Raw genomic sequence first — 21,873 nt, forward strand, 5'->3', positions numbered from 1 at the left:
ACCATACAAGTAAGTTAGATTTCAGTCACTATAGCAGCCATTCCCAAATTTAAGAATGCCGTGGCCCAATTTGAAAAATGAAAATCTTCCATGGCCCACCCAACCCTTTAATCACAACTCTGATCAACACACAAAACTAAAAGTATTTCCCTATATATTGTTTTATTTCATAAACGGAACATTTGTACGTGGGCATAGGGGCAATGCAGTGCAAATTAATAATCTAGCATAATAGCAATGGTTGAGAAAAAGAAAAGTCATATATCTGACCCAGGCACATCACAAAGTGCAGAAACAGAATAAAGAGCTGTCACAGAATCAGTGGCAATAACAGTAACTAGGGATGCACCGATTGCAAAATTCTGGGCCGATACCGATGTTTAAAGCAGCTACGAGCAACTTTTTCGATTGTTATTAAACAGTATAAATTTAATATCAATGCATCACATCTTACCTCTAATAGTCGACGAGATCAACGCAGAGTAGTCTCGCTTGAACCCCGAGTGAATCGGCCAGTGTTAGTGTGTCTGTAGCCAGGGCAGATCAGGAATTGAAATGAAACGGTTTGCAGCAGCCACTTCGGCCATAACCACAAAATAACTTCCAAAAACCTGTTAGAAACGAGAGATGTTCCCGCGAGTATGCGTGGCGTTCACATTGTTTATGTTATGTTGCTAGGCAGCGCAAACGGCGAGGCAGGCAGCTGCGTTTCACTTCCTGGTTTCACTTCCGCGTTTCACTTCCGGGTTAGCCGGTCCGGTCGCTCTAGAGAGCCCCCTGTTGGCGCGAGTTTAGACAGACTATAGACTTAATAATCACCTAAGGGAGCAATCTCAGATACACACGGCTTTGGTCTCGTCGACTATTAGAGGTAAGATGTGATGCATTGATATTAAATTTATACTGTTTAATAACAATCGAAAAAGTTGCTCGTAGCTGCTTTAAAATGACAATTTTGTGACAGGGAAACAAAGAAATGTTCATTATATACAAAAAACAGAACTGTTTCATTTACCTACCTACTCAATGAGAAGATTTTATAGGTGATTGAGTACAGTAGCAAGGCAGAAATTATGTGACCGAAATGATAAACTGCTAAATCAGCCACTGCAATCGGTGAACGCTACCTTTTTTGCCGATAGGCCAGATTGCAATCAACAACGCCAATATCGGCCGATGTACAACCGATATATTGGTGCATCCATAACAGTAACACACACTGTATCTCCCTCTAGTCCAGAGGTTCTCAAATGTTTTTCAGCCAAGGACCCCTTACAAGATAGAAAATATACCGGGGACCCCCTCATTCTGATTTGTGATTTTGGGCTAAGCTTAATTGTTTCCACGGTAACGTGCTTGACTTTTAATTTGATAGGTTTGTTATTAGAATGTAATCCATGAACCATTTTAGATTTAAAGCATAAACTATTTTCGTTGAACTATGAAGATTTTGCAAAAAAAAAAATATACCGGTATATTTTTGACCAAGGGAGGGAGTTCGTTCCACCATGTCGGTGCCAGGGACGAAAAAAGCCTCGAATGGGACGCGCGACTATTGACTACATGTAGTGGTGGAGGGGCGAGGCATCCAGCACTAGTGGAGGGGTGAATCTAGGGAGCGGTGTGAGGGCTGGAATCTGACGGATGCATCAGATGAATATGCCATATATTTTGGCCAAAAAGATATATATATAAAAAATAAATATATATATATTTTTATTACATTACATTTACATTACGTCATTTAGCAGACACTTTTGTTTTGTCCAAAGCGACTTACAATATCACAATTTGTCAACAGTACAGAAAACCACTATGCAACACAATCAATGACAGCCAAGATATTTTGATAGACTAGCACCATGTAGGAAGTAGTTTGAGAAGGAATAAGTATCATGTAGCATTTTTTTTTTTTACTTGCAAACTTTTCGCGGACCCCCTGGCAAAGTGCCATGACCCCTGGGGGTCCGCGGACCCTTATTTGAGAACCACTGCTCTAGTCCCTCCGTGTGTGTGTGTGTCAAAAACGTTAATAACTTTGGAGCTATATTGCGCCCGCTTCCCAGCTAGCTAGCATAAGATGGCTAATATCTACATCTTCGTCTGGATGTCTAGTTTCCGCTAATATTAGACCAGTGACCTCATAGCCTCATAGCCATGCTCACGGCCCACCTGCACCACCTGAATCACTCCACTACACAATTTCTTAATCGGCGCCTGGTCAAAGGTGAGGTGCCAAGTTGGGGGCCAAGTAGGCCAAGCTGGGAAGCGCCAAGTTAAATCATTAATGTACCAAGATCGAAGGCCAGACCGAGTTGGGGAGCGCCAGCCGCAAATAGCTGTAAGTCGCTAAAGGTTGAAGGCCAGAAAAGTACAGTCAAACTACCGGTGCCCGCAGGTCAAAAGCAAGGCCAAACCGGGAAGCTCCAGCAGCGAGTCGTTGCTGTAAGACGCCTAGTCAAAGTAAGGCAAGTGACGGTCCGATCTCAATTAACCTCCGGTAATCGGATCTTCCTTTTGGGGGATCTCCTAGCCTATGCAGATGCCCTCCTCTTGCCTCAAGAGCAGCGCCACTGGCCAATGGAGTCATGCGCCAAAGTATTTGCCATGCATGCCGATTGCTAAATAAAGTTTGTTAAATCCTACCAACTGGCCTCTCATGATTGAAGTGAGGTCTCCAGACCAAATTTCAAGCAGAAGGCCACACATGCATAACCTGATCACCCCGTGACATCAGTCAAGTTCTAGTATGACGTCAGTTATGTTGTGGTCAGTCAAAGTCCAAGTATGACGTCTGCAATGACGTCAGTTCATAAACTGTGGATGGATGGATCCAGAAGAGGGTGGTAAATGCAACATTGAGGATGCCAACTGCCATAAAACACCAAAAAGAAGAAGAAGAAGAACTTGGGCTCCTGAGCAAAGTGCTATCACTAGTGCTGAGAAAAAGCGAGCTCCATGGGCAAGAGAACCTGCTGAAGCTCCTCCAGCCAAGAAACCCACGACTGATGCTAAGTGAAAGCAGGCCTCCCGTGAGCGAAAGCAATAGAGCAGGCGAGGCCACGCAGCAGCCGAGCTGTGGGTGAGGCCGCGCAGTGGCTGAGCTGCAGGGCGGGTGAGGCCGCATAGCAGCCGAGCTAGCAAGGCAGCGCAGCAAGCGAGCCTAGAATCAAACACGCATAGCCGAGATGCCTAGTTCTCTAAAAATTGCCCCTTCCACTAGCATGGTCCCAAGCAAGTCATTGACGTCTCCAGCAATATGTTAACAAGTGCTATAATTGTATAGTGCAACAGATACTCAATGTATTACAGTGTTCATCTGCAAACAATTTTTTCTTTTCAGTCATGCCAAGCCACCTGCAGCATTTCCTCCACAGCCAGCATTTTTTCTCTGGGTTTTCCCATGGCCTCACCCCTCCTCGTCTCCTCGTTGTCTATCTTCTCCCAGTCTGAGAAAATCACAGGCTTCACTCCTATAAACAGTCAGATTTTGCCCACATTGGGGCGTAGGTTAGTGGAATTATCACAACAAGTAAACATGTCATTGATCGTCCCCCACTATTGATGCAGGCACCCTTTCGGCAAATCAGCAACAAGTTGCATCTCCAAGTTGAACCAAAATTGGACCAACGGTGCACCTCACCTCACAACTGATGTACAAATGATGATCTCATTAAGTTAGCGATTGCTTTAACTCAGAGGAAAACACAGGCTAGATAACAGAGCAAGAGCAGAGAGACAGTACCGTACCTCTCTCCTCCAGCAGAGCATCGACCCCCTGCGAGCCAGGCTTGGCGGCAGACACATCCAAGGTTCCCGAGTTGATGTCCTCCAGTAGGGTGCGTGCCGTGTCAAAACTGTTGTTCATAGTGGTGGCTATCACCCCGGTGGGGCCTGTCTTCACCCAGCCACTACAATATAGACCTGGAAAGAGAGAGCATTTTTTTCTTTCTTATGTTGAAATTGTTTATTAGGAAATAACCCCTTGAGATGAACCATCTCATTTTCAAGGGGGTCCCTATACAGGAATACAATACAATAAACACGATTAGACAAGACATTTAACAAAACAATAGACCAAGTGTGACAAAACAAAACAATAACATTCAATATTTCCGTAAATAGATAGGTATCAGGTAATAAGATATGCAAAATAGGAGATCATACTCAAGGCAGAGTATTAAAATGGATCTATATATATATTGCTAATGATATATTATATAATACAACAGATATAGTATAATAGATCTATGCATTAGGTGTCAAGTATTAACATTCATGATAGTGATAGTGACAATCATAATATTAGATTAATTAATTGATAGGATATAATTATAATATACATAAATTTGGTACCATTATGGTACCTTTTAAAGTCACAACTAAATGGCATTTTGAGAGTTTCTTGCTTCCGTAATTGGATGTATTTCTGGGTGAAAGAGGATGGATAGTCTGTGGTTTGAATGCGTTGGGACTTATGAAATGGAGACCTTCACGTCACACATATAGTTAGAGAATTTTAGCAAAATGCTTGGACCATCTGTGAAAAAATTTACTACCAATAGCTTTCTTCACCAATGTGTTCTTATAGGTGTCTAGAATCACCTCTCAATTAGTGCAAACCCAAATCCTCGTGGCCAATCAAAGTTAAGGTGCCCCGAGGGCTTGGGTGAAAAATATGATAAAAATTAAAAGTCTAAAATGAACTTGTGGGGTGTCTAACTAGGGGTTTTCAGGGGTGCTGAATCCATTCCAAACATTATTTTTGAGTAAAAATGTCTCCCTGACCATATGATAGTGGTATATTGGTTATTGTTATGTAAAGCACAGTGTATAATCAACAGGATTTTCCACGAGGATTTGGGTTTGCACTAATTGAGAGGTGATTCTAGACACCTATAAGAACACATTGGTGAAGAAAGCTATTGGTAGTAAATGTTTTCACAGATGGTCCAAGCATTTTGCTAAAATTCTCTAACTAATACAGGGCTGCACTGTACCTGCAGCGTGCTGCACACGGCCCATGTTGTTTGGCACGATGGCTCTGCGGGAGTCAAACGGCACCGACGGGTCAATGGGGAGGCTCCTGTAGCCAATACTGCTGATGACCAGGCCGCACGTCACATCCTCCACCTCTCCTGTGGGGACTGCCCGCGCTCCCTCTCCTGACCCCTGCTCACACACACACACACGAAACAAAGTGAAACAGGGTGATTTTATGAACTTGTGCCTTTTTATGTACCGTACTCTTTCTCCAGGTATTGCGATTTGAATTTGATAATTTTCAGCTTACAATTTGATGTAACATAAAGAAAAGAAGTCACACACTCAAAATCTCCTCTGCTGTGTTTTAATGGGTTACACCAACACGTTTCGGCGAAAGTGCCTTCGTCAGGGTGCAGTACAACATACTGTAAGGAGGTGTGATCCTTTTTATAGGGCACACCTTCTCAAATCAGTTGCAGGTGAGACAATTACAAAAAAATTGAGGCCAACTTTGTTGCCTAAATAGATGCCTTGTTTGGCATCACATTTAAAAAAATATTAATGATTGTGTTTTTTCCTAAAACAGATCATTGGATTGTTTGTTGGAAATGAAAATCTGTACCTACCGTAAATTCCGGACTATAAGCCGCGGCTTTTTTCCCGTTTTTTGGCCCCTGCGGCTTATATAACGGTGCGTCTTATCTATGGATTTTTTCAGAAAAAAAAAAAAAAATACAAATAAAATCTCTCTTTTTTAGCACTCTTTCTAACTATAAATCCACTTCTGTTTTAATTTCCTCTCTTGCCCTCTTTTCACCACACCGCGGACACTGTGTGCACTGTAAAAATAAACAACGGTGGTGTTGTGTTATGTTGTTTTGTTGAAATGTTACGGTAATACGGTAAATGGGAGCTTCCTCAAACAGCCATCTCTTTCCCGACAATCCCCTCTGTGCGTGACCACTTACATATGGTAATTACGGTAAGCAAACGGCCACTCGGCCATCAACTCCCTCCCCCGACTACCAGGAGAAAATCACAAACTTCGGCGAATTCACACAAAGGAAGATCAAGGAATATTCCATCGAACCGGAGCAGATCATAAATATGGATGAAGTGCCTTTGACGTTCGACCTGCCACTCACTCGGACTGTTAACAAGAAGCGCCCTGGAGGATTCTTTCACCAAAAAAAAGCTTTGCTCGTTCTCGACAGCATGAGAACGAGCAGTAGAAGCAACACTCTCACTTACCATGGGGAAGGTACGCAGAAATTCACACGACGCAGCTTTCAAGTTGAAAGCAGTCAATCTCGCATTAAAAGAGGGAAACAGAGCAGCCGCGCGTAACCTGGGCATCGATGAGTCAATGGTGAGGCGTTGGACGGTGCAGCAGGAGGAACTGTCTCAGCACGGAATATTATAGGAGTGTGAAAACATCCACAATCACCAACGGGTTCCAAAACGCTGGACTGCTGCGGGATGAAGAGGATGACGCCGCCACAGCTGGCGCTGAGGGCCGTCAGAGGCTTCAGAGGCTGTTCGATGCCGACAGTGATGAAGAGGAGTTCGTTGGTTTTGAGTGACAATGAAGGAGAGAGGAGAGTGGTTGACGAAGCCACCCTGAACCTGTTCGTTTCCGACACTGAAGATGAGGACTTTGGTGGTTTCAGTACGCAGGAAGAAGAGGAAGACGAGGATTAGTGACTTGACTTCTCTGGTTACAGGTTTGCTGCACATATAGCCTATTGTTGTGTGATTTTGTCTGGGGATTAGTGACCTGACTTTTGTTTTGTTTTGTTGAAATGTTAATAAATGGGAGCTTCCCCAAACAGCCATCGCTTTCCCGACATTCCTCTCTGTGCACGAACCCTTTCATATGGTAATTAAACATCAAAACACCCGCGGCTTATAGACCGGTGCGGCTTATAGAAGAAAAAAATAGTCAATTTTGGTCCCGCGGCTTATAGACCGGTGCGTCTTATAGTCCGGAATTTACGGTAATTGTATTTGTATATGTTTTAACCCTTTTTTTGTAATTGTCTCACTTGCAACTGATTTCAGAAGGTGTGCCCTATAAAAAGGGTCACACCTCCTTATGTTGTACTGCACCCTGACGAAGGCACTTTCGCCGAAACATGTTGGTGTAACCATTAAAACACAGCAGAGGAGATTTTGAGTGTGCGACTTCTTTTCTTTATGTTACTTTGACTTTACATTAGTCTGCACCTCTTCAAACTTTCTGGGTGTGCTCCACTCTATATACTTTTTTTTAGCTTACAATTTGATGCCATCTTGTGTTATGTATAAAATAACAGAACATCAGAGTAAAAAGGAGATAATGGTATTACATTTTTGCCATTTAGCTTATTATGCACTTACATAGATTGACACCGAGTCACACTGAGTGCAAGGGTAGAGTACACTTCAACTTCCTATATCAGTGGGTCTCAAAGTGGGGTATTACTATTTTGGTCATTGGTTTCATACACTTGGGTCTGTGGCCTAATTTGTGTCAGCTTAGGGGTCCTTGACATGAAATAGTTTGAGAACCACTGTCCTATATCACCCAAAAATTCAAACATTCAAACATTACATTCCTGTGCCCACAGAGCGATCATGTACGAGCGAATGCCAGGAAAAGCAATTGAAAAAGAGAGAAGGAAAGAGATAGAATGAGAGTTGAGTGAGTAGGAAAATCGTGTTCACCTCCAGCCTGTTGACCGCCAGGCGGATGCCGGCGACTCTGGCGAGGTCGGGGGCGGCCATGACCTCCACGGGGCTCCGGCAGAAACGGAAGCCCCAGCTGCGGGAGGCCTGGTTCCGTCTCGCACGCTCCTTCTCTCCGGGGACCTCCAGGGCTGCCTTCAACATCAGCTCCGTCAGACGCTTCCTGGGTCTCGGCAGCTCTGACACACAGAAACAAAATAACATGAGATGAGATTATGAAAAGGAAAAAGGTGTATATAATCCATGTACAGTACAACCTAATAAGGAAATAATACCATGTTCAGTTACAATAACAATAAATGTGGACATCAATCTTTATTCAACAAAACTAGAAGCCAGAGAAATACAATTAACTGCTGCTTTTTTTTTTGTTACCTTTATTTATACAGGGGGAGTCTCACTGAGAGCAATGCTCTCTTTTTCAGGAGCGCCCTGTTCACATTCACACACACACACGTCACATTCACACACACACACGTCACATTCACACCTGGAAGCTGACCAGTACAACCACAGTCTGATCTGCTGGCCACTGAGCAGCTCCACTGGAGCAGTTAGCGTTAATGGCCTTGCTCAAAGGCACCTCAGTCGTGGTAATAAGGGAACTTTCACTTTCCCCACCCAGATTTATCCTGCCGGTCCCAGGGATGGAACCGACGACCTTACGGTCACAAGCTCGCTTCTCCACTGCCTCCTATTAGGATGTCATTAGGATAATGATTATATAGGTGAGGCCACCTGCTTTGGTCTGTATTCTAGCCCTGATGAAGACCTCTGTGGCCGAAACATGTTGGTGTTTTTAATTAATTAGCCACTGCAATCTACAATAAAGGCCTTTTAATTTAGTTCCTTCCTCATTGTTGATTTTTCAAGTGGAGGGCCCGGATTGTGCTGTGGTTCCTCTAGAGCACGTCATTGAGCTAATCTGGAACTAAGCGAGTGCAAGGCCCACCCACAGCTGGTGCACGTCAACGCCTGCAGTCACTCAGAGTTACCGTCTGTTGTGAAACAGAGGTTTTAATGGTTTCCTTTTGAAAATGTTGAATCGAGTGGTTTTCACACATTTCCTGTGACTAGTACACACATTTAGGTGCTGCCAGAACCATAAACAGGTCATCACTGAAATGCTCAGAATACTGTAATAGACAACGCAACCATAGCAGCACTGACAACAAGCCAGGCACAAACTGCTAGCTGCTACTAACAAAATCCTTCCCCATCGTCTTAATAGGACAGTTCTCATAATGAACCATGGACCGTGGCAAGGAAGGACAGTGCTATCACTAAGCCTACACATGCTGCGCAGCATCAAGGCCAATGCTGTCCGTCCATCAAGGACAAGGACAAGATCTAAACGGCATCAGACTCAGTCTCAAGGCCTTTTCTAAACCTTGTGTTTTCTCACAGCAGCTCAAAGCCGTTATCTAACAAGGGATTATTAAGCGCATTCTTGAGGAAAAAGCATTTAAAGTTTTGAACTCATGGAGAGTGAAAAGGGTGACAGACACAAAACCACTCAAAATAATTCACTTAAGTGCCCTATTTTGGGATCAAGAAGCTGACTGTGTCACCTACCCTGTGTAGGTAACGGTCGTCGGTTACATCCACTTACTTGGCAATAACACAGCATACATCCATTCACATGACCCTATATGTTCTATATGTTCCATTAGGTTACAGACAGGCTGCAGCTCTTAACCACAGCAGACAACTCTTCCTTCCTACTTCTCACATGTTTCACTGTCTCTGCATTAGACTCTCGCTTGATCTGAATTCAGACTTTTCATTAACACCTGTCCTGCACTCATCTTATATGTTCATAATGCCAGTGTGCTGGTGGAAAACCTTTCACCTTCTCTTTACATTATTTTCTTCAAGTTAGTGTTGTGTTGCATATTGAACATGTTGTGTGTATGAGCCCGACTCGAAATGTGAAATATCCTGGTGTCAATTAAAAGTGTAAAATATTGAGAGGAGATGTCATCTCTCACCTTTCACGGCCTCTGCGACACCCTCAAAATCAGACGCCACCATCTCAGGTCTGGTGCCCGGCAGGTTCACCATTTCTCTAACCTCCTAGGAATAAGGAGAACATAGCAGTGATGGCTGGGCTGGACTGCAAAACAATTTAAAACTGTTAAGAGCCGATCTCTCCTGGTGAGTTCAGACTGTTAAAGAGAGGATCTTGTCGCAGACTCGGTAATCTTGTCTTTGCTTTGATTGGTCAAGATTTAAATTGATTGTTTTTGATTTTATTTATGGCTATAGAAGACAATAAAAAGCATCTGAGGGATGACATACATAAATGTAACAATAACACATAACATCATATAATCAATCATCTAAAACAAGTAGGAAAATCCAGAGACAGTCTAGGATAAAAAATAAACAATAATAGACATATATAAACTGCGTAAAACCATAGGTAGGCACCATTGGCTAAACCTATACCCTAATTTATAGAATATTTGTCACAGTGGCTTCGAAATAATCATCTAACTTTGAATTATAGTAAGACTGTCTCAATGTGCTTTTCAATCAAAAGAAAAGCCAACGAAAATTTCAGAATAAAGAAAGAGAAAGAGATAGATGAGGTTCATGAGTTGACATTTTTAGGTGTTATTTTAGATTCTCATCTCAAGTTTGACAAACATGTTAAGAAGTTGTGCAAAACTGTCAAAACAAATCTAAATTGCTTTCGCTTAATAAGACAATATATACCGTACCTCTCAAGGCAGCACAGCACTTTATACATGCCATGATATTTTCTCATTTCTCATACTGTATAACCGTTTGGGGCCAAGCCAACCAAACTACAATTACACCCATTAGGACCTAATGACCTTATATAATTACCTAATGATTAGGTCATTATATAAACAGACACTGAATAAGAGTGTCAACAGACAATGGATAAGAAATCAGACAGATGGCACCATAGCCAAACTCTCCAGAAATATAAGCTACAAAGTTTTGACAATTTTGTTGACTTTTCATTTATAAAACTTATTTTTAAGTGTGTAAACAACCTTGCCCCAGAAATAGGTGCAACAAGTGGAAACTGTAGAGGCACAAAACGCAGAACAACATTTAGTCAATCATCTTTCTCAGTAAGAGGAACACAGCTGTGGAATGCATTACCATCTGAAATAAAAAAAACTGACTGAGTTGAAGGTTTTTTAACACGCATGTAAAACAATGGCTGAAACAGAAACAAGCCTGTGAACACCGACTGTTCGCAGGCTTGTATCTTTCTCTTTTGTCGCTCTCAAATGTAACCTTCAGTCATTGTTGTCTCAATGACTGTCTGTAATGGTTGTTTGTTTAATGTTTGTTTTATTGTGCATTTCATGGTGTATTCGTTTTTTTCCCTCCTTTTTTAATTATGGATTCGATTGTTTTATAGGACTGTATATGTATGTATGTATTTTCAAAAAGCCTAACCAGGGACAAGGGCTGCAAATTAGCTATGGCTAGAAATCCTATATACACTGCATCGGTTGCACTTTATTTAAATGTGGCAATGATTATGTATTTGTCCCTGTCAAAAAAAAAGGATAAAAAAAGGATGATAGGTCATGTTTCCCACCGTATACTGTCATTACAATGCAGAGGAGGAACACAAGCTGACATGTGACTACCTCTTTAAGGCAGAGGAGGAACACAAGCTGACATGTGACTACCTCTTTAAGGCAGAGGAGGAACACAAGCTGACATGTGACTACCTCTTTAAGGTCTCGTGACACACCTTGATTGTGCAAGCCACCTGCATGGGTCCTCTCCGGCCTACGATCAGCACCCTGCACACCTGGCTCTCTGCCAGGGCCTCCAGCGCCGGCCGGGTGATGTCAGTCTTCTGTAGACACAGGGGAGAGAGGAACTTTCAGTCTTCTGTAGACACAGGGGAGAGAGGAACGTTCGATTACTCTGCAATAACAATCAATTCCTTACCAAATGTAGGCAAAATAGGTAGCTGACAATCATGACCCGTTTGCTAAAAAATAGACGTTTGTGGATGAGGTGAATCAAAACACCAGCACCTGTGTGACTGTTATGGCTATACTTTTTTTTTTAATTAATGTGATGAATGTGTGGGTCTTCTTTTCTTTTTTTTCCATTTTCAAAACTATAATTCCCAAGTGGGTGGTGAAAGTGGGCACTAAGCAGAGCCCTTAGTATAGGCTAATAATGAGCCTATACTAATAATACGATAATGAGGAAAATTCAGTCAGCCAGAGACAGATGATGACACTTTTATATGAACTTGTATGTAGAATTTGCAAAGAAAACAAACATTATGAAACAAACATCTCTTTTTACTGTAAGCATGGAGAATGAGGAAAATGTGTGGGATGGAGCTGACATGACAAATCAGTCATGACAAAATCGAAGAAAAATGGAAAAAGCGATCCTGTTTTTTTTATTGAGTACATTTTTATTTGATGTCATCTTTTAGTACAAAGCATGGGTACATGGGTTTTCTGTTGATGCAGTCGTGGCTACAGCTCTTCTCTCTGTCTGTTAATCCATGGTGGCTGGCTATCTATCGCTGCTCATGTTAACTACCCTGTTCTTCTATTCTTCTATTTTCTTCTTCTATTTATTCTAATATATCACTTTTCCTGGGAAAGCTCTAACACAGTGGTTCTCAACGTGAGGTCCGCGGACCACCAGGGGTCCTTGAGGGAGCCCCCAGAACAATTAGAGAATGTACAAGAAAAGACTGTTTTGATCATAGTTTCACTGTTATCTCTACCTACAATACCGTCATGGACAAAATCATATCTACCAATCAAAAATATTCTCAGATTTGGGTCTGAGAGACAAAGGGGGGGGGGGGGTCGGTGGTCCTAATGCGGACTACATTTCCTTGATAGGACAAAAGGTAGAGAATCATTAGTCTGCCAGACACTGGGTGTTTAGAACAGCAAATGTACTGGTTTTCATGAACTGGATATACTGTAAATTGCAACAGACATGTATTGATCTGAAAACGTTGTGGGTTATTACGGCTGTTTCTCACCTTTAAAGTGTCAATGGGAGATAGCAGTATTCTTGCTACATCCAAGGCCACGTTTCCCTGTCCTAAGACCACCGCTGTTTCACAGCTCAGGTCCGGGTTCAACTGGACAGAAACACAGACAGACAGGGGAGAGAAAGTGTCAGGAACGTGGCTAAATAACGCTCCAACGTTAGGCTAAATTTCAGCGAGCGACGTTTTTTCAAAGAGGTCCTCTATTTCACAGCCTAATGTGTGTGTGTGTGTGTGTGTGTGTGTGTGTGTGTGTGTGTGTATGTGTGTGTGTGTGTGTGTGCGTGTGCGTGCGTGCGTGCGTGCGTGTGTGTCTGTCCCCGTTTTGAACCAGTAGCCTGATGTTGTTATTTAGCCTTTCTGATGCTATTGCATGGTTGAACCATTACATTTTTATTTTAATAGGGGTGTTTGTATCTGCAGTTGAAGTGGTCCCTGGGAAATTTGGTTTGGTACATAGTGGTACTTGGTGTGAAAGGTTTGGGAGCCCCTGAGCTAGATGAAGAGAATGTAATGCACAGAATACCTCTTTGTTAATGGGCACTCCGTTGTACCAGCCCACAAAGTCTTTAGCAGAGTGCACACCGGCCAAGTGCTCCCCTGGTACCCCCATACTCCTGTTCCCTTCTGCTCCGTAACTCTACCGGGAGATACACAAAATCAAAGCCCATGTATGCTCTCTCTCTCTCTCTCTCTCTCTCTCTCTCTCTCTCTCTCTCTCTCTCTCTCTCTCTCTCTCTCTCTCTCTCTCTCTCTCTCTCTCTCTCTCTCTCTCTCTCTCTCTCTCTCTCACACACACACTCACACACACACACACACACTCACACACACACACACACACACACACGCGGCTTGCAAACAGAAGTTTTTAATCCGTAAAGCACCTTTCAAATGTGACTTTACACTACACTACCCACAAGGCAGTGTGTTTTCACGTTCTTACCAGTACGACTGCATGGTAGGCCTGCCGCAGCTCCTCTACACTCAGGTCCTGTCCCACGTTGACATTACCATAGAACCTGCATCTGGAATATTGGGCAGTCTGCGTGAAGGTGTTGATGACGTTCTGGGGAAATAAAGAGCAAAAAGATGAAAATGAAAGCATGAGAGAGAGAAAGTGTAGTTTGGTTTCTGGGGGGAGTTGCCGGAGTTTGTTTTCAGAACATACAACCCAATCTGTTTTACATTGGATTTGTTGTGAATGGAAGGCGACCACCCTACCTCCAGCAAGGCTGTGGTTCTCTCAGCTAGGGAGTGTGGCAGCCCATGAGGGTCCGGGCCCAGTTGCACAAAGCACCTTAGGTTAAGATTTCCCTTAGGGTCAGAGTAAAGGTGTCCATAAAATAGAATCAGCTGCACAAAACACCCTTAAATCTTGTGCTTATGTTTTCCTTAAAATGTTTAACCTTATGGAGAAGATTTAAGGGTGTTTTGTGCAGCCGATTCTATTTTATGGACACCTTAAATCTGACTCTAAGGGAAATCTTAACCTAAGGTGCTTTGTGCAACTGGGCCTGTCCTTTAGACTCATTAATCAGGTGATGCTAAGTGGGCGGAGTACACCTCTTTCATTAAGGGACCTTGAGAACCCTTGAGCCTCCACATATGACCTCAACCTCAGCTCAAAGCCACTAGGAATCATATAGAGCAGGAAGTCACACAGGTGCAAGCAGACCATTAATGAGGGTTTCCAACTTCCAATCCATTTGGTGATCCAGTGCCGGGCCCCTTGTTAATGTTTTGCTTGCACCTGTGTTTACTTCCTGCCTTTTAGACACAGAATGGGCGAATTGGGTGGGAAGTGAAAAAGGCTAATGGCTAAAGAACGTAAGAAACGCAAATATGAAGAGGAACATCGAACATTTAAAGCGGACTGGGACATTTTTCTTCGTATCCATGGGTTCAGGAAAATACATTTGGCTGTTTTGTGGTAACGTCATTTCACAAATCAAAAGGTCCCATTTGCAAAAACATCACAAAATAAAGCACCCAAGGTCCAGTACTGACTTTCTGAAAGATGGAGAGCTGAAGAGCTGACGAGACTCAAACTGAACCAAACTGCTTTCAGGGAGGATGCTTTTGGATTGTGGCTCTTGCCACAATCCTGCCCTCAGGTAGGAGATACAGGTTAATCCGCTCTAAAAGTTCCAGGATGCTTAACAGCTTTTTCCCACAAGCTGTCAGCCTGAACTCTACCCCTCAAAACACAACACAACCCCTTCCCCCCAACAATGAACTCTGACCAACTCTGACTGTCACACACCTTTCATGCTCACAAACTCTGTACAATATTCTGGACTCACGGTTTACATCACACATGCACCACTGAACAGTCACTAACTCTGATGCCTTTATAGAATAATGTATTTATTTATTGTATGTATTTATTATTTGGGTCGAAGCACTTTACCTTGGTGTTTCACTGTACGTCTCAGGGAGATGCTTGTCTGTCGTTCATAACAGATCGTTTACAACTCAACCCACACAAGCTCATGATGCACGCTCCACTTCACAATGCTGTCGTCACCCTCACTTGACTTGTTTGTCCAACTGCTTAACTTTCCATTTGACAGGTTTCAACAGTTAAGATAGTTTACACTGTCAGTACCAGGGACTTTCTCTGTGACCTACACAGTCTGATTAACCTGACTGGAAAAACATAGTTATAGTTTTCCCAAAACAAACATAGGGACAAAAACAAAACATAAAATGAGAAAACCACCACAGCACTCCATAGATACTTTTTTTTTTTATTATATAGGCCTGCTGTGTATCACAACATTTTCACAACAACGTTTATACAGGTAGCGTTACTGTAGGAAACCTGCCTGGAAAAATAGAGTTATAGCCCTGCTGTATCTACACAATAAAGTTGAAGTTGGCCTGAAATTAGCCTGAAATTGTGCATGGCGGGGGTAATGATCTGGGGAAGGTAATGGGCATGTCGTCAAGTCCTGGAACCACCTGGAAAGTCCTGGAAAACACCTCATGCCCATAGCCCATGATGGATCGGCCTGAAATGTTGCCTGTCAGGGGGGTTATGATCTGGGGGAGGTCATAGGCCCGGCATCAAGTGGAAAACACCTCACACCCCCCCCCCCCAGGTAAGATTGGGCTGCAATATTGTATGGTGGGGGGTTCTGATCCAGAAGGTCATGAGCACGTCATCAAGTCCTGGAACCACCTGGAAAGTCCTGGAAAACACCTCATGCCCTCTCCCCAGGTAGGATTGGGCTGAAAATGTGCATGGCGGTGGGTTATGATCCGGGGAACGTCATTGCCAGGTCATCAAGTCCTGGATCCACCTGGAAGGTCCTGGAAGATCATGGAAGCCACCTTACGACCACACCCCAGGTCGGATTGGGCTGAATATTTGCATGGGGGTGGGTTAGGACCCGGGGACGATCAAGGCAGGTTGTATAATCCTGGAAACCATCTGAGACACCACCACAAATGGACTGCATTTTATATAATAAAAAAAAGTATTATATAATATAATATAATAAAAAAATATATACCATAATTTCCGGCCAAGCAAAAGACAGTTGTATTGCTTTGTGCCTATTTAGCCTGGGCAACGCCGGGTACATTGCTAGTTGGTGTATATAACTATGTTCATTACTGTATATAATTGTCTAATATGTAAATCTGTCACATAAATATGTGTACTTATTACATATAATATGTCAATATGTTACATAAATATGTATAATGGTCAGATACATTTATGGATGTATATTGCTGCTAAATATGTTATTCATAGTTTATTTCTTATTCCTATTCCTATTCTTGTTTTATTGCTTGTGTTGTGTGCTGTATTGCTGCTGCAACAAAGGAATTTCCCCTCAGGGATTAATGAAAGTACCTACCTACCTACCTACCTACCTACCTAACGCTGCCAAGGAAATAGTCCATTTCTGCCAGTTTTCCTTGTCACGCAACCGCTACTGTGCACAGCATGCCAAGAAATTCCTGCTCGTCTTCGATTTCATGATTGTAGGTGTTGGTCAGGTTATGTTTACACTAATCTGTCGAGGCAGATTTGTTTTTTTTGTTTAACCGATGGGCTCCCAGATTGTGTTTACACTGAACATTGTGGTAGACCAAACCATGTGTAATCAACTGTGGAAATAAACCCGTTTTGAAGGGATGGCAGGTGGGAGGAAAAGAGTGAGTGGTAGTAATGATTACAGCTCCTGAACTCATTCACATAGAGCAGCAGTTCCCAACCTTTTCCGACTCGTGGCCCACTTGAAAATCTAAAAATAAAATCTCAGCCCACATCCGACTGTAAACAGTATGCCTTCTCAGAGCACTTATTATTATTTGAACGATAAAAGGAGCTGTCCATCAACACCACACAGAAATCAGAAACTAAAAGTGAGGGGCTGTCTGCAATAGCAATAACGATTACTTGATTACAAATTAAATAACGGTACCACTCAAAATGGAGAAATGCATTATCATACATAATAATAATTATAAAAAAAATATATATATATATTTTATAATTATTATTAAAATAATGCAAATGATTTGGCGGCCCCAGACCACAGGTTGGGAATGGCTGACATAGAGAACAAGGCCTAAGCAAATGTGAGTTATAGTAAGTCATGCATTTAACAGTTTGATGTTTATTTGCTTTGTTATGTGAGCATGTTATCAATCTTACTTTCTCCGTAGCCCACATTGCATCACAGCACTGGCAATTTGGCGAGCTTGTTAGTGAGCTTGTTATCGCCGTATTCCCCCTTTGTACTTTTGGTTAAAAGTGAGTTCAACATGACTAGTATAGTAGCATGAATGAGATAGAATAGCTCATAGCCTTTAAGCTATCTTAGCTTATACGATGATGAGATCACTTTATCAAGGCAACCTAAAGCCAGTGATGTCACCCCACATTTAGGCTGCTAGAGTTGGGATTTGTTCTTCACCATAAAAGATTGACCAGGCGTTGCACATATGAGATATTATAACAAAGGTGGTGTAGAGCAGCCTTTTTATCTCAGGAAGTCCCGGAAGATCATCACCCGCACAACAGCCTGTTCTCCCTGCTGCCCTCAGGGAGAAGATACAGGGTCCACCCACGCACGCACGCACGCACGCACGCTCGCTCGCTCGCACGCACTCACGCACGCACGCACGCACGCACGCACGCACGCACACACACACACACACTCACACTCACACTCACACTCACACTCACACTCACTCTCACACACACACACACACACACACACACACTCACTCACACTCACACTCACACACACACACACACACACACACACACACACACACACTCACTCACTCACTCACTCACTCGTGGACACTGTGAACACTTTTGCCTTACTATTTGTTGCTTGCTGTGATTTTGTGCCCTATTTGTTGTTTGCTGTGATTCTGCACCATTTACCTACCGCACCTTCCTGTAACGGCGCCCACAGCATAAGAATTTCACACGTGTGTACTCGTACAACGGGGTGACAATACAAATCTTGAATCTGTAGCAGGTCAGTCAGAGCCTGTTTACCTGTAGCAGTTCAGTCAGAGCCGGTTTACCTGTAGCAGTTCAGTCAGAGCGGCTTCCTATGTGAATTTGTTCCTATCTGAAGTTTTGACACATACTGTAGCTGTTTAGGGTGACATTTGTCCAGCATGCCGCTGAACCTGCTACGCGATGGCTACCTTTCCTTTGAGACCTCTTGTGGACCCTGTTATGCGTCACAGTTACGTCTCAGTGTGAGCCGCAGACACAACTAGGACTCTGACCTTGACTTCAGGATGGTCAGGGGCCACCCCGAACCTGACCAGGCCGAAAGGGACAGGCAGCCGCTCGTAAATGTCCACCTCCAAATCTTGACGGGCCTGGGAGGAGGAAAAGGTTTTACTTTTAGATTGTAGGTGGAAATGTGGATTTGTTGGAATCTGGTTTCTCTCACCAATCTGGCACATTTAGGTACTGTGCTCTTGAATTTGCTAACACATCTCCAAAAATACAACTGGGCAATCGCTATTTTGCACACAAAGTTACATTAGGAAATATACCCACCCAAGCCACAATGAAATCTATAAAAAAATATTATCTATCCAAATGTACTACTGACATAGCCTGGTGCCTCACAAATTCCACCTTTTCCTATACAAAGAGGAGGGCTTGAGGTACTGTATGTGAGCAATTTCCTAGCTGTCTCCTTTCAGGCTGTGACAAGCAGAGGTATGGTGAAGCGTTGGTAGGGAGGTGGAATAATCCTATTAATCCTCGCTTACGTACGTACACCTGTTTGTCTGTTTGAGCTGCCGTGTATGACTTCGTTTTGACTTTGTTTCAAGGAAATTGGTATCACTTCCTGGAAGACTGTTTTATTTGCTGTCTCCTGTCCAAAACCAAAACGTGAAGCACATTGAAACTACATATAGCCAATATTCTGTGCCGATATTTGACAGTTGACACCTTTTAAATTTGAACATTTTATGCCTCAAAAATCCAGTGTTTCCCCAAGAAGAGAAAGGTGGAAAATGCTCTGAAACAGTTTAGACAATTTATCATGGAACATAGCAGGGGGTAAACACAGGTGTAACTAATAACATGAATGATGGTTCCATTCCATTTAGGTGTTCCAGTGCCATTCCAATGAGCCAGCATGAACACAACCAGGGCCCCGGCACTGGAACACCCTAAATGAAATGGAACAGTCATTAATGTTATCGGTTACTTACACCCGTTTACGGTGCTATGTCACGTCGAAATGGTTGCTGTGGGGGAAAAGGTCTATGTTGTCGATAAAAGAAGAATGGATCTGTTAATATTGTGATGAGCCGAGCCTTTATGCCCCTATATTATAATAAGTGGAAATACCTTGATCAGATGTGATGCTGTGTAGAAACCTGCTGGACCGCCTCCAACAATACACACCTTTGGGCTGCAGGAAGAAAAACAGACCTGCACACGCCCACACGTACCTGCAGAGCCAGCAGAGGAGAAGGAACACATAATCCTCAAAGTAAACGCATTATGGAAACATGATAGTCTAGGCTTGTGCCAAAACGTGTTTATTCACTACAATGTAATTAGGTTACTAGCCACACTACTGCCAATGGGAAGAGCGTCACTCACTCACACACACACACACACACACACACACACACACACACACACACTAAACGAAACTTTTTTTTAAAGGAATAAACACCTCAGTCAGGGTCCAGGGAACATGACTACCTTTTACTACGAATCTTTAGGGCATCTGCTAAATTCTGTGTAAGTGATTCACTTTCTGCGTAAGTGATTCACTGTAGCATCACTGTAGGCTATTTCCTAAAGGTCTCAACTTTAGTTTCTAAATTAGAAGTTAACACTCCCTCCCTCCTAGACTCCTTGCTATTGGTCAAAGGTCCCCTGGTATGTTTTGGGGGGCTACTGACTGCCTTTCCGAAGCCCTGCCACTCCGAACGTTAACTTCCATTATTCGGACTGGCGGTCGTTCACCTTAGAAGCCGCAATGCCGACCTTAGGTTTAGGCGTGGGGGTGGGAGAGGTTAGGTTTTGGGTTAGGGTCTGGGGGAGGTTAGGTTTAGGCATGGGGGGAGGTTAGGTTTGGCGTGAAAAACGGGGAATATAGAACCCGGGGAACATAGACATGATCCCTTTCTGAGTGCCGATATTTCGGAGTGGCAGAACGTCGGAGTGGCAGCACGTCGGAGTGGCAGCATGTAACCGTTTTGGGGGGGGGGGGGATCTTGCAAGACGACATTTTTATTGAGTCAAGTGCTGCTTGGTGTATCGGATATATGCTGAATTGACATACTGTATATTAACTATTATTAATAACGGTATATTAACGTTACAACTAGGTTAGCATACTACATAGCGTTACATATCCTGTAACAGTGCCTCACCATCGTGAAGTCGGTTTATCCAGCGTCTACTTCCTGATGTCCACAACAGCTTCACCGTAACGCTATTAGTATTACAAAATATCACCTTATGGGCGTTCATCTTCTATTCCGGCGTTAACGTTACACCACCGACTACAGCCTAGTTGCCTATATTTAAATAACGAAAATATCCAAGCCAATTGTGCTGTTCGCCCGCGGTTTATCTCCACATACTGTGCTGTCTCTGCTTGAGCTTCGACGCACGTCAATAGGAGCAAAAGCCAAGGTGAAACCCTGTTGTGACTTATCTCTCCGTCTCCTGGATAGTTTCCACAGACAGGAACGATGAGAGGCTTACGCGGACACACAACGAACACAAATAGTTAACGTTAGTTATATCTAGGATTAGAACCAACTGTTGACAGGTACTCGACACTTTTAAACGCAATGTAAACAAACTGCTTTCAATGATGCACAGTGTGTTGCATCTTGAACGGCCCGTAGAGAACAGAGGGTGTAGTACATTTTGTTCCGTGTGAGCTTGGCGATAGAGTCGAGATTAAAACGGTTTTTTATCTCTGGTAGGCTAATGCCGTAGGCCTATTATACCGTAGTATTCGCGTCATTTATTATTATTATTATTATTATTATTATTATTATTATTATTATTATTATTATTACATTATTTACTGTCGCATTATGTTTTCAACATGCAGTGGATTGCAGACAGCCTACTGTACTGTACTGTACTGAAAAATATGCTCTCAGCTGCTCTCCCACTTGAACAAGCTCTTTTCAGAGCTCTGCATTGCACAGATTCTGCCCCACTGAAGGTGCTGAATTAGGCTACCTACTGCTGCTTGTTAGATCTCGCTGCGGTCTTTGACAAGGTGGATCATTCTCATTGGGGTAATTTTTGCACTCAGACCTAAACTTTTAAAATCAAATTCAGTAGTTAAATCCAATTTCTGTCATCAATATCCAAAATTAAACCCCTAATTCATACAGGCACCAGTCAGTCCTCTCCTCTGCAGCTGGTTGGTTCAAAAATGCTGCATACGGCCACCAAAAAGAGAGAACTGTAGGCCTATATTTCTCCCCTGTTGACTTGACACCCTTAAATCTCACTTCAAAACCCATCTCTCTAGCCTTTACTGTAGCCTATCTGAATTGGTTGTTTTGCTCGTAGGCTACTGTCGCTTCTTTGATCTCTTCAGCTTCTATTGAACTGAGCAGATTTAGAAACCATCCAC

At 43.0% G+C, this 21,873-nt stretch overlaps 1 protein-coding gene across 2 annotated transcripts; it reads right to left on the reverse strand.

Moving 5' to 3' along the window:
• Window positions 1-28: 28 nt before the first annotated feature.
• Window positions 29-21,029, reverse strand: fdxr (ferredoxin reductase). 2 transcript variants are annotated; one of them, XR_014552614.1, is made up of 13 exons: window positions 20,642-21,029; window positions 19,602-19,705; window positions 18,515-18,610; window positions 13,689-13,811; window positions 13,272-13,385; window positions 12,737-12,838; window positions 11,462-11,569; window positions 9,705-9,789; window positions 7,693-7,892; window positions 5,001-5,172; window positions 3,751-3,924; window positions 1,993-3,473; window positions 29-1,229 (listed from the first exon to the last, which is right to left on the reverse strand). XR_014552614.1 is itself a non-coding variant. In XM_083634892.1 (12 exons), exons 1-12 carry the CDS (start codon window positions 20,739-20,741, stop codon window positions 3,340-3,342), a joined length of 1,512 nt encoding a protein of 503 aa, XP_083491018.1. In that variant the 5' UTR covers window positions 20,742-21,029; the 3' UTR covers window positions 29-3,339. The 2 variants fall into 2 exon arrangements, 1 of the variants encoding a protein (XP_083491018.1); XM_083634892.1 differs by having other exon boundaries at window positions 29-3,473.
• Between the last annotated feature and the right edge of the window lie 844 nt (window positions 21,030-21,873).

The sequence above is a fragment of the Poromitra crassiceps genome (genome assembly GCF_964638095.1).
Source record: "Poromitra crassiceps genome assembly, chromosome: 4".
NCBI lineage: Eukaryota > Metazoa > Chordata > Actinopteri > Beryciformes > Melamphaidae > Poromitra > Poromitra crassiceps.

Excerpts from the sequence above, each read along its gene's own strand:
- fdxr (XM_083634892.1), bottom strand. The coding sequence starts at position 20,741 with ATGAACGCCCATAAGGTGATATTTTGTAATACTAATAGCGTTACGGTG. Across the intron at positions 9,790-11,461 it reads AGGTGGCTTGCACAATCAAG|GAGGTTAGAGAAATGGTGAA; the intron begins GTGTGTCACGAG and ends CCTTATTCCTAG. Across the intron at positions 3,925-5,000 it reads CCGTGTGCAGCACGCTGCAG|GTCTATATTGTAGTGGCTGG; the intron begins GTACAGTGCAGC and ends CTCTCTTTCCAG.